The following is a 13,181-nucleotide window of genomic DNA, read 5'->3' on the forward strand; positions in this document are numbered from 1 at the left end:
TCAATTTTCCTCTGGCTATTTAGAATCAGAATGGGATTATATTTGGGATAACTCCTTCCCCTCACTCCTACTCTCCAAATCTAGCGTAGTCGGAGACTGAGGACGCGAGACAGCGAAATGCATTGTGGTCTACACACAGGAAATATTAAGAGCCAGCGACGTCACTTCCGCATATCGCTTGGAACGCACGCCGACCGCTGCCACGCTACAAGGGCTGCACATTTCCATCCAGATTAGTGCAGAGGGGTACAGCATACAAAAAAAAAAAAAAAAAACACCACCCTTGACTAGCAGAAAGCGCTTTTACCCTGTGCCAGGCGGGCACATTAAGATGTAAGCGGACAATTTTATTTTTTTATTAAATAAAACGTTATTACACTATATCTTGGCTTCCTATTGTCTCTATATGTATACATCTGGCTGAGACTACTACCAGAGGATTTGGAGAGGAGGAGAAGTGAGGGGAAGGAGCTATCCCAAATATATAGTCCCATTCTGATTCTAAATAGCCAGAGGAAAATTGATGAATTGATGTGGAGGAGAAAGGTGTAGGATTGATCCATCCTAAATATGGATCAAAGGCTCTATAGGTCTGTGTGACCTGCTACTATCTGGTAAGCACGATTGATTACCACAATTATCACTAGATTCATTTATCACAAGTTTTATGTGTCAGTTTTTTACGGACTAAATATTCACTATTTTGCACATAGTGTTTATTATAATTTTTCACTAATGGCAGTCAGTCATTTTTCACAAATATAGTTATAACAGTGCATATTTATATATTTTATTATATTGCTTGGATTATTATTGCATAACTGCGGTTATACATTGGCCATCCTTGAGCCATTTAGAAGGTATAGTCAGTCACCTAGAGCATTGTTTTTTTCTGCGTGAGTTTATTTTAATTTTTGAATTTTGTCATGTATTGGATCACTGTAGATATAGAATATATATTATGGAATAATAGTACACACAAAGGAAAGGGGCAGCAGGTACACACTTAACATTTTAAAAAGGGCAGAACCAGGCACCTTCACCTGCATAAATATATTTCATATCGGTTACAGTTTATGTTCAACCCCTTTACCCTTTAGTAACCCATATGTGCAGTGGCAAAAGGTAGACTTTAACGCCCACTTGCCACACATAAGCGTCGCTTGGTGGACAATATTTATGTGCTGGGAGCACACCGCTTAAAACTACTCAGTCCAGAGAAAAAAAAAAATTGTTAGCCAGTGGGATCAGCTTCCAATCATGACTGCCATGACAGCTAATCACAGTGGTCACATGATCACCAATCCTTTCCACCCCCTGTGCTTTAACTTTTAAAAAGAAGGTCCCAAAGCGGGCAGGAAAGGTTTAAGAGAAATTTAAACAATTACAGAATTCTCAATTGTCATTATACACCTTTCAGAAAGCCTTTGCGGAACTGAGGATAGTGAGATGGGTGATAAACAAAAACACAAAGCAATATGAACTGTGTACCTGGTAGTCAGCGAGTTATTTGGCATAAAAGCAAAGTCCAGAAGGGGGAAGAAATCCTTAGGGCCGATCATGCCAAAACCTTTGGTCAGGTTAGAATGCATCCTGCAAGACAAAGGAAACAAACCTATCATCCACAGCCTGCCAACCAAGGATTACAAAAGAGAATCAGATCTTCAGAATAAATTCGATCTCTAGACGTTCCCAAAACTGCAATTCTGCCTGCACACTAGTAAAATAATCCACCAACAATGAAAAAAAAAAAAAAAAGTGTATTTGTTACATCTTTGCAGTCTATTGCAACCATGAACAGTGAGTTGCAGGTGCAATGTACAGGCTCTTCTATAATTTACCAATAGGAAAGGACCTTCTGTTATGGGACTGGAGGAAATAAAAAATGGACTACAAGAGTAGTGACATCACTGTCCTGATTTCATGGCAATGTGACCGTCCACGCAGGGAGCATGAACAAACTAATTCAGATAAGGGTTTGGGGGGCGGGGGGGGGGAGGAGTTATTGACAACAGCTTTACTAAAAAGAAAGCATAGGAAATTTTTCACCAGTAAAAAAGCCATTTTTTTAATTGCTGTCTGGATCCCTCATTTTTGGTGAAATAGAAGTCACTCTGAAAGAGCTCTGGTTAATAAAATCCAGATAGGGGCACTAATTCTTCCCTACTCAGTCTGCAAGGTGGCTGATCTCAAGCTTGCCTGGGAAACCACGATATATTTATCTACTCATCCCACCCTTTTACATTTCTATTTTTTTGTTTTACATGCACGCTTCTATTTTTCTTGCTCTGGCTCATGCACTTTGTGTAAATCTGAGCTTGAGCTACCAAACTGTTAACCGTTATTTTACAACGTGAAGCAAGGAGAGAACAGAAATATGATGATTGAAACTAGAGCATGACCATGTGGCTAAAAATAAAAAAAAAAAAAACTACAGAATATTCATACCCACAATTTTGGACAAAACGTCTGGTCATAATATTATGTACCAAGCCACTATACAGGTTTTACTATCAAGATGGCAATATGAAGCAGTCCCTACAAAAAACTAGGGACCAGTGCCATTTCCACACAGTACGGTGGAAGCCACTTCCCATAATCTACATAGTGCCCATTTTACACACTCCCGCAAGACTTACAGTAATAGGCGGTCCAGATAGGATATAGCATAGGGTGACAGCGACTTGATCCCCAGCACTGGCAGCATGAGACCGAGCCACACTGAAAAACAGATACAGGTGTAAAACAAAAGGAACAACCAGTAACATGCATTGGACCACTCAACAAACAACTCACCTTTCAGCCCCTCTGTCAAGTCCACATATCCAGTCTGACCCACAACCCACATGATTGTCAGACACTTTGCCGGCTTGCTTTGTTGGGCACGGAGCATATCCAGGTACTGGGGGGAAAAAAAAAAAAAAGGAAAATACTTCAAAAAACAGTTTCTAAAAGTTGCTGCAGGTTAGTCTCTTTGTGGACTCGGTGTGTGAATACACAGTAGGCTCCACTGCACAAAGACACCTTAAATGCCATTACAGGTCCAGAAAGAAATTTGTGAAGCCCCTCTATAACAGTATTTACAGTACATCTATTTACCAAACTATTGAAATAAGAGCTCCAGCTTTTCACACAATTTACATAAGTTAGTTTGGGCCAAGCTGGTCCAAACAAGCTATGTCCCTCGCAAACCTGTGAGGCTGCTGGATGTGCAGTAGAACTACTACCCGGAACAAAGGAGTCCACAGCAGTGGCGCTCAGCCATTTAGAGGGAGCGATTTAATCTACAAATGAATTCAGCTTCAGAAATGAGCTTCTTCTGATTGGCAGGTCAGAGAGGCGGGCTGATGTCACACCTCTAATAGGTTATAGGTTATACATCTCTGCTTGTTTTGCACTAATGTAGGATACTTGATCGTTGGTATTATTGAGAACTTCATTCACTGTATTGTAGTGTATTTACATTTTCAATAATGTTTTTACAGTTAACAGGCATCAACCACTTCAGCTCCAGAAGGTTTAACCCCCCCCCCCTTCATGACCAGGACATTTTTTGCGTTACAGGTACTGCGTTACTCTGTCAATTGTGTGGAAGTGTGACGCTATACCCAAATGAAACGTTTGCCCTTTTTTCCCCACAAATAGAGCTTCCTTTTGGTGGCATTTGATCAACTCTCCGGTTTTATTTTTTGCGCTATAAACAAAAAAGACCGACAAGAATAAAAAAAAAAAAAAAAATTTCTATATCAATTTAGGCCAATATGTATTCTGCTGCATATTTTTAGTAAACAAAAAATCCCAATAAAAAGCTCCCAAGCAAAAGTCATAGTGTCTACAAACTATGGGTTATTTTTATTTTTACTAGTAATGACGGCGATCAGCGACTTATAGCAGGACTGCAATTTTGCGGCAGACAAATCGGACAACTAACACTTTTGACACTTTTTGGGGACCAGTGACACCAATTCCGTGATCAGTGCTACAAAATATGCACTTTCACTGTACTAATGACACTGATTTACTAACTGAGGGAGGTGCTTTGACTGGGGGGGGGGGGGGGGGGAGGTAAAGATCCATGTTCCCTCTTAGCAGAAAAACAGGATCAGTACATTCCCCTCGCACAGAACGACAGTCTGCCTTGTTTACATAGCACCCCAGACCCAGAAGTGTCAGATCATATACTAGCTACAGTGGCCAACACTGCCGCAGTGGGGTGTTTTGCAAGGGGTTAAATAAGACAACCTGCTTATTTTGCAATATTCACTGTTATTTCAGAAATTTGCCCACTCAGTACTTTTATTTCTGTCGCTGATGTCCTCAGTCTGATGGACAGCGTCATTTAATACACTACTTCTTAGCCCAGGCCGTCCTGGATCCATTCCCTGGATGTGACTGGGTAGTGAAAGGAGAGGCAGCACAGTTCATCTGTCACTCTGCTCGCTCCTATCAGCATGTTTCTTGTCACATGAACAGATTGGCTCCATGTGCTGCTTCTTCCGCTCAAACACTTCAGCCCTGCTGTGCAGGGACTGCACGATGCTAAAGCCAGGTCAGGTATTTACACTGCTTGCATAAAAAAAAAAAAAAAAACAACACACAATAAATGTATTAAAGTAGAACTATAGGCAAAACTAATTTTGGATAGAGAAAGGGAGGGTTATAACCTCAGGCAGAATCTGTTTCACAATCTTTGTCCCATAGCCAAGCACACAGAAGGTAAAAAACCTTCAGCCTTTACAATCACTTTAATCTGTTTTTAAATCTGCCTAGAGTTCAGCTTTAATAGTCACATACAGTATAAGCATAGTTGAAAGTGACCTCATATCCTTGTGGCAGACACAGAACACCTCATGATGCACAATAGTGGATGTCTGGTTCACAAAATTGTTAATTTACATCGCAGTATAGGGGTCTATAAAAAAGGACAGACGCTCACCCTAGAACAATGGCCCAGGAGATACCTGTCCCCTTCAGGAAATGTCAGTAACCACTGTCTTAGGTCATAAGCATCAAATTTTGCTCAAAATGACCAGATAGGGGGTATAACCCCTACTGCTCTATCCAAAGCTAAAATATAAAAAGCACTGGCAATACACTAAAACATTATGTATTCATTTGGAGGCTTGCCTATGAAAAAAAAATAAAAAAAAAGGTATTTATTTTTGGCTGGACTCCTATTGACCACTGAAATCTGACCGTTAACATTTTATTAATTTCATAATTGATATTGTAGAGGTTATTCCGGGCAGTACTGGATATTTACCTTCTTCAGATCGAGGGTCAGAGACTTGGGCTTGTCGAGTAGAACAGCCTGGATGCAAATCCGATAACCATGAACAGAGTCTCCTGCCAAGAGAAGTACAAAAAGTGATGACATTCAATAGGAAAGGAGCTCATTTACTCTGCATGGCCAATAGTTTGTGGACACCTGAACACCCCACCTATACAGAAGGCTTGCTGGACATTCCATTCTTCAACTTTGACCATGGATATGGCATTCCCCCTGCAGCTATACCAGCCACTATCACTTAAGGAAGGCTTTGCACACGATTTTATAGTGTGCTTGTGAGAATTTGTGCCCACTCAGCTAACAAAAGAGTATTTGTGAGGTCAGGTACTGATGTCGAGGTCAGCTTTACGATGATCCCAATAAGTTGTATAGGGCTGAGGTGAGGGATCTGTGTAGATGTCACTTCCTCCATACTAACTTTACCAAACCATGTAATTGAGCTGGCTTTGTGCACAGAAAGTCATGCTCAAACATAAAAGGGCCTTCCCAAACGGGCACCACAAGGGTGTAGGTGTCCAGTTGCATAAAAGGTCCTTGTATGATGTAGGATCAACTGTATCCTGTTTAGGTGGAGCGGGGGATGTTGGAGGAATGGCTGGAATCTGCTCTGATACCAGTTAAATATGTCCAAAAAAGGAAAGTTAAAAAAAAAAAGGAATATCTAATAAGACATAAAAGTGCAAAGGGGCCAATACTGAATGATAGTGACAAAAAATGTCCATATAATAATAAAAAAATCCACAAAAATATGAAATTAAAAATAAAAAAGGAATAGAGATCCCGGTGCAGACACTGATATAAGTTGATCATGCCACCATCCGTGCTTCAATCACCACTGTGTGACCGTCCACCGCTCTAAGGATTTACTGCTTACCAAAGAGTGTGGACTCAGATACCATTAGCACTGAGTCAACCGCATTAGGATATACCCAAGGATGGTACTTGAAGGCAGCTCTGGAAGTTTCTAACACGTAATTCCACGATAGGATCACAACTCATGGAGTAGTATCGTACAATGCGTTGGGACTATAGAGATAAAAAGAGCCTCCACATAGTGTAAAACTAGCTCCAATTATAAAAAGGTTGAAAACTTACATTATATACAAGTAACAAGCGCTTATAGCATCATCCAGCATATAATATCGAGATGCAATGGCCTAAATGACAATAAATCTGACACATTTCGTCATCTAAGTCATCAGATGATGTCTTAGAGGTTGATGAAATTCAGATGAAATTGTTTATTGCAATGTTTTTTTCCATAGTGCGAGCAGCTGTAGACAATTTGAATCAGTGCTGTATTTGCACATATACATACAAACAAAAAAAAAAAAGGGAAAAGGCTATCCAACTCCTTCAGCTGCTGCCAAGGATAAAGAGGGCACTGCATTTCACTACTGGTAATCCTGCCCACGGGCCTGGAAAATTTGGATCAGAAAATAAAAAATGTAATCGACCCAAATAAACCTCAGTAAATTCCCATCCGAGGCTCTAATAAACTGGCCCATCAGGGACAGACCCATGTGCTCTAGAACAGGGGTCTCCAAACTTTCTAAACAAAAGGGCCAGTGTATTATGCTTCAGACTTTAGAGGGGGTCGGACTAAGGCAAGTAGGAGTAGAAAGTGTACTGGCATTGGTTAACAATGCCTCATCCTTGGTGTCCGTGAAAAGACAAGCTCCCCCCCCCCCCCCCCAAATCCTTGGTATCTGAAAATACCACTCCCATGTCTGAAAAGAATACCCCCATCCTCGGTGTCTTCAAAAAGAATAATGTCCCCTCTTGGTGTCTGAAAACATGGCGCCCCCCCATCCTTGGTGTTTTTGAGAATAGCCCCCCCCCCCCCCCCCCCATCCTTGGTGTTCTTGAGAAGTATAGCCCCCCCCCATCCTTGGTGTTCTTAAGAATACCCCCCCCCCCATCCTTGGTGTTCTTGAGAAGAATAGCCCCCCCCCCCCATCCTTGGTGTTCTTGAGAAGAATAGCTCCCCCCCAATCCTTGGTGTTCTTGAGAAGAATAGCCCCCCCCCCCCCCCATCCTTGGTGTTCTTGAGAAGAATAGCCCCCCCCCCCATCCTTGGTGTTCTTGAGAAGAATAGCCCCCCCCCCCCCATCCTTGGTGTTCTTGAGAAGAATAGCCCCCCCCCCCCATCCTTGGTGTTCTTGAGAAGAACAGCCCCCCCCCCATCCTTGGTGTTCTTGAGAAGAACAGCCCCCCCCCCCCATCCTTGGTGTTCTTGAGAAGAACAGCCCCCCCCCCCCCCATCCTTGGTGTTCTTGAGAAGAACAGCCCCCCCCCCCCCATCCTTGGTGTTCTTGAGAAGAATAGCCCCCCCCATCCTTGGTGTTCTTGAGAAGAATAGCCCCCCCCCATCCTTGGTGTTCTTGAGAAGAATAGCCCCCCCCCATCCTTGGTGTTCTTGGGAAGAATAGCCCCCCCCCCCCCCATCCTTGGTGTTCTTGAGAAGAATAGCCCCCCCCCCCCCCCATCCTTGGTGTTCTTGAGAAGAATAGCCCCCCCCACCCCATTCTTGGTGTTCTTGAGAAGAATAGCCCCCCCACCCCATTCTTGGTGTTCTTGAGAAGAATAGCCCCCCCACCCCATTCTTGGTGTTCTTGAGAAGAATAGCCCCCCCATCCTTGGTGTTCTTGAGAATAGCCCCCCCCCCCATCCTTGGTGTTCTTGAGAAGAATAGCCCCCCCCCCCCCCCAATCCTGGGTGTCCTTGTATCCTTAAGAATACATACCACTCCCATCCTGGTTGTCCTTGAGAATAGCACTCCCATCCTGGGTGTCCTTGAGAAGAATAGCACTCCAAGGGGTTGATCAAGGCAAGCAAAGGGCTGTCTCTGGCCACCAGGATGCAGTTTGGAGACCATTGTCCCAGAAGAATGATTTCCTTTATTTCTTGGCAGCTATAACAGCCGTAGACAGATCATAGAAATATTCCCTAATGCATCTGAACTGGTTAAAGCTCACCTTTTATAAAAATGCAAAAATTAAAAAAAAAATCTGCTATATTGAATGATAGAATGGAAGCCTTGAGGGTGTCAGATTCTTGGATCCCAAAACACAGGAAAAAAATAAATAGGCAGTCAATTCTGTGGAACAAAAACATCTTCCTCCATCCTCCCCCACATTACAAATTACCTATCCTCACTCTTAAAGCAAGCCAAATACTCACCCTACACTCCATATACCTTTGATTCATCTTACCATTCTACATTCCCCACTTATTCAGTGAAGCAATTACTATTGCTAAGGGATTTCTTTAAACGGATGATAGAAAATGTAAGGACCTTAGCAGCATCCAATTTCACAATTGTCATAATACACGAGGCTGTCAACTAACAACGACTATCACCTGCCCACTCCAACCATGAGCTACAAATACACAGCAATACTGAAGGATAAGTTCACCTTTTATTAAAAAAAAAAAAAATAATAATTTATTTTATTTTTTACACTGGAGCCTGTAAAGCATTGCACCCACAATCTCAATGCCAGGTCCCTGCAGACTCAAGTCAGCTGTCTGTCCATACCCCCAACAAAGGAAGGCAGTTACAGAATAGCAGGAAGATCAATGAACTATGAGAGTACTCATCAGCGCCCTCATAGTTGAGAGGTACAAGCCTTCGGCTGATGGAAGTTCATTTACACAACTCTGAAATTATTGAAACAGAAATAGCTAAAAAAAAAAAAAAAAAAAAAAAAAAAAGAAGATTAGCAACTGCATTCTGCACAAAAAGGTGAACAGCAATACAGCAGGGTGATGGAGCTCCTTATAAGCTGGACTTACTGCAAATTGTGAAGATGAGTAGTCCACTCGGAGAAAGAAGAGTAAAGAAAAAGCATAGTGTTTAGTAGAAGTGTATATGGCACAAAGTTGCTTTAGGGTATGTTCACATCTGTGCGAGTGATTTCTGCAGTGCATCCACACCTGTCCCTGCAGCTGCAACCATCACAGCAAAATGCATAAAATGTGTGCGGGTGCAATTAATCCTAATCGTTGCATGCACTGGAAATCGCTCCAACACAGGGAACCGCACTGCACTTGCAGTTCCCGTGTAGGCTGGGATTCCAAAAATGAAGCAGGGACCTTTCCCCTTTATTTTAGGAGGCACGGCAGCTTATTTAAATGAATGGGCTGCTGTGCCAATGCAAATGCGCCCCGCAGAGCCGAGTGAACCAGGCCTTAAGGCCCTGTTCACATGATTTTGACTTGGCGATTCTGCACGCCACATAGAGTAATGAGCAGCCCTAAGTGCGTTGCTCGAAAAGAAGCTCCTGTTCTTTTTCGGGCGACAAGCTTTGAACGATTTGTAAGGGTGTGCAGCAATCGTGGCTGAATTGTATTGCATTGCATTTTGGGGTGCTATTAAAGGATAATGGCACCCAAAACCGCATAGTGCTGGGATTGTCACACGATTTGAGATCATGAGCAGAATTCACAGTGATTCGGGCTGAGGTGCCAAATCGCAAGATGTGAACAGGGCTTAATAAGATTACTATACAAATCTAAATTCCTATTAACCCTTTATCATGATTTATTGCAACAAACACTCTTGACGAGCCTTCACACCATCAACACCTCCTTGACCATCCCTGGGCAGCAGACCTTTATGCCATTTCCTGTAGAGGTGCGCATCTTCACTAGTCTTACAATTCAAATGGATTATGATTATCCTGTCAATGATTTAATTTGATTCCGCGATTCACTGCCCATGGTTTTCATCAAAATAAAGATGAGTTGAAATCCCCCATAAACCAGTGATCACTGGAAGATTTCTCCTCACCTCCTGTTCTTGTGACAACCTATGGGCATTTTCGATAACTTTTTGTAAATAGTCACCAGAACAATTATGGGGAAGGGACACAAAAAGCAATAAATTGACTGTGCTATAGTCCTATCCCACTTTAAAATTTATTTTTGCCAAAACATGTGCTTTATAATAAAATTGAAGGCAAACATTTAAGGGTTATCCAAAGAGGGAACTCCCTGGTAAGTCACCAGCCCCTGTAGTTCTTAGATTGGGGAAGACCGTGGCGGGCAGTCAGGTGAGCGTCGATATGAAATAAGTTATACAGCTACATTTTTTTTTTTTTTATAAAGCACATACACTGGGGCACATTGCTTAATGGAATCCCCTTTGTTCCATTTAGCAAAGTGGCTTTACAACCACTTGAGTACACTGGGAACACTCTCCCAGGAGAGGCAGGGCGTGCCCGAATGATGCCATTCGAGCAATCACAATGCAGCCATTCTCTGCACCGATGCAGAATTGTTCAAGTCTGCATCACAATGCATTGAGTAGGCGATTATTTTTAACACCCCAATATACCTGTGGGTTTCTCCAACTCCTCCAGCATTAATCGTATACAATTATCCACCAGCAGATTCAATACAGAGGGGGCTTTGGAAAGCACTGATCTGATAACGTTCTTTAGCTCCCTGTTCACCAGACAGTATGGATAATCTGTGGGGGAAAAAAAAAAAAGCAGATTACATGCAATTCTCAGGAATTCTCTTCAACATACTTTAAATGAATTGTGAAAAAAAAAAAAAAAAAAAGGACAAAATCATTTGATTCGGGGTGATGGAGGTAAAGTTTGGATTCCTCACTCAATTTCATGCATGAAAATTTCTAATCTTATCAAGCTAAAACCCCAGAAGAGGATATTTATCCAATTTCAGTGTAACTAAAAAGTAGATGTAAACCTCAAACTGGTTCTTCACGGATAGCATGGTTTTCAAACTCCACAAGGAACCTTGCATTACAGTGGTGTATAGAATTTTGCAGTTGGGAGGCTTCTTGCACTTCTGTTTTTTGTATTTGGGATGAGGACAAGGTCCCACATAGCCTTGGCACTCATGGCTGGAGGAGCTTTAAGTCTGCCTTGAGTGGCATCTCCTACAACTGTTAACTGGATAAGGTTTAGTTCACTAAGGCAGGCCACAGATGATGCAATTTTCTTTTCTGCAACCATAGCCAAGATTCGAACCATAGATGGTTCGAATCTTGGCTGTTCCCTGCTGAACTGGCTAAGATTTTAACCCATCTTTGGCCGGCATTAGGCCCCATTCCCATCTGTGCAGTGTGGATTTTCTGCGTTGTGTTTTACGCTTGTATTTAGGTGCACTGCCATTAAACTATTAGAATGCATTTTTTTTTTTATTAAAGTGCATATATTGAAAAAAAAAAAAACATGCAGGACTTTGATACACTGTCATGAAAACATGCGTTCTAATAGAGTTTAATGGCAGGGCCCCTAAAAACGCATGTAAAATGCGCCACAGATGTGAACCCAGCCTAATGCATTCTGTATCAATGCTTGTAAATCCTTATTTTCTTTGAAGTGGAAGCAAATCCTAACTATTACTAAAAATGTTCCCTGTCCCCTCCTCCTCTTACCTTGCCTATTGTACAAAAAGGGAAAAAAAAAAAAGCTGTGAATTTTGGGAGTTGTGACGTCACCCATAGGCTCCCTTGGGCCAGCCGTTCTCCACGCTTTCTCCTCCCCCCCGCAGCAGCAGCTGCACACTAACACAGGGAGGGCAGAGCTGTGGAATCACATTACTTTTTTCAAACAGGTTAGGCAAGATAGGTAGGAGAAGAGGGGAGAAAACATTTTTAAGAATAGTTCTAGTTAAGACATTTCTGTCTACAGCACTTGGAGCACATCATTGCTTTGGACCAGCTTCACAATGTACAATGCCACCGTAGCCTCCACCAGCATCGCACAGGCACAGCCTTTTGTTGTCACTATCAGGCACAGAGTCAATGAAGTGAGGTCAACGCGAGAGCAGGTAGACAGAAAAGTCGTTGAAAAAGTGGAAGAGGAGACAAGTAGCAAGGCAAAGCAACAAAGGAGTGGGAAAAAAAAAAAAAAAAAAAAAAAAAAAAAAAGGTGAAAGCAGTATTCTAGAGAAAAAAGCAACTGTGGCAACAGATTATAAAACCAATTGCTTTAGAAAATGGAATGTCATCCAGTTAGAGCTTCTATTGTGTTATGTCCAACTGCACCAACAGGCCACTCACCATGTGACTGCTGCAGAGGCAAGGGGTCATTCTTCACAGTTTGCAGTTTATAGTTCAGGTAGCTTGCCAAGTCCATAACCCAGATTTGGGGATTCTCTGGAAACACATTCTGACTCTTTTCCATCTCCTGATGAAATTCACCAAGGTCCATCTACAACAAAATAACCAAGAAGGTAAATTATTACTATGCAGAACAAACCATAAATGAGAAACATAATTAAAGCGGACATTTAATTTGCTTACATTTTACCTTCCCTGGTGCCACCCATTAATCAACATCTAATAAAATGTTGAAAAAAAACCTTTCCATTTTCATGACTTTTTCCATTTTAGACACAGTAGCATCAAACGCTGGGTATCTGAACTTCTCTATGCAATGCAGGATCATGGCTGTGAGGTTTTCAAGAAGCTGTAGATAGCTTGCTGAAAACACCACAGCTACCTACCTCAGTACTCCTCAAGAACCCTGATCCAAGCAGCAGGCAGAATCTTGGGAGGAGTTATGCAAGTACCCAAATGTCTTGATGGGTGGATGTCAGCCTGGAGGAGTGGGCATTCCAATTTTATGCAGACCACTCTAGGCAAGGCCCACATGCGATGCTCAGCATCAATGAAGAAAAAAAAAAAAAAAAAAAAAAATGGACGAAAGGGGTGGACCAGGGACAGTCAGACTGGGGAGGAAAAACATTTCCGTACAGGAGAGAAGTCTGTACAACTGTGCAAGACTGAAGGGAAGGCCGGAGGTCACATTTAAAGTGGACCTTGCAGTGTTAAGTAAACACCTCCTGCTAAAAGTATGTCCTGAAGGGACTTGTAAGAAAATATAGCTAGATCTAAGTATAAGCCTTGTTT

General features: G+C 42.2%; 1 protein-coding gene across 1 annotated transcript in view; it reads right to left on the bottom strand.

Annotated features, from left to right (window-relative positions):
- The window catches only part of LOC309543872 (transmembrane protein 214-A-like), a gene marked incomplete at its 5' end in the record, with an annotated part of 114,331 nt that extends 101,851 nt beyond the window's left edge, over nt 1-12,480 (bottom strand). Inside the window, 6 exons of the mRNA XM_082276290.1 lie at nt 1,492-1,593; nt 2,640-2,721; nt 2,797-2,902; nt 5,264-5,346; nt 10,632-10,766; nt 12,330-12,480. Of these exons, the coding sequence (XP_082132416.1) occupies nt 1,492-1,593; nt 2,640-2,721; nt 2,797-2,902; nt 5,264-5,346; nt 10,632-10,766; nt 12,330-12,480 (659 nt within the window). The remainder of the gene's footprint in view (nt 1-1,491; nt 1,594-2,639; nt 2,722-2,796; nt 2,903-5,263; nt 5,347-10,631; nt 10,767-12,329) is intronic.
- Nucleotides 12,481-13,181: the final 701 nt, after the last annotated feature.

The sequence above is a fragment of the Pelophylax lessonae genome (genome assembly GCF_965119305.1).
Source record: "Pelophylax lessonae genome assembly, contig: HAP1_SCAFFOLD_460, whole genome shotgun sequence".
Lineage (NCBI taxonomy): Eukaryota > Metazoa > Chordata > Amphibia > Anura > Ranidae > Pelophylax > Pelophylax lessonae.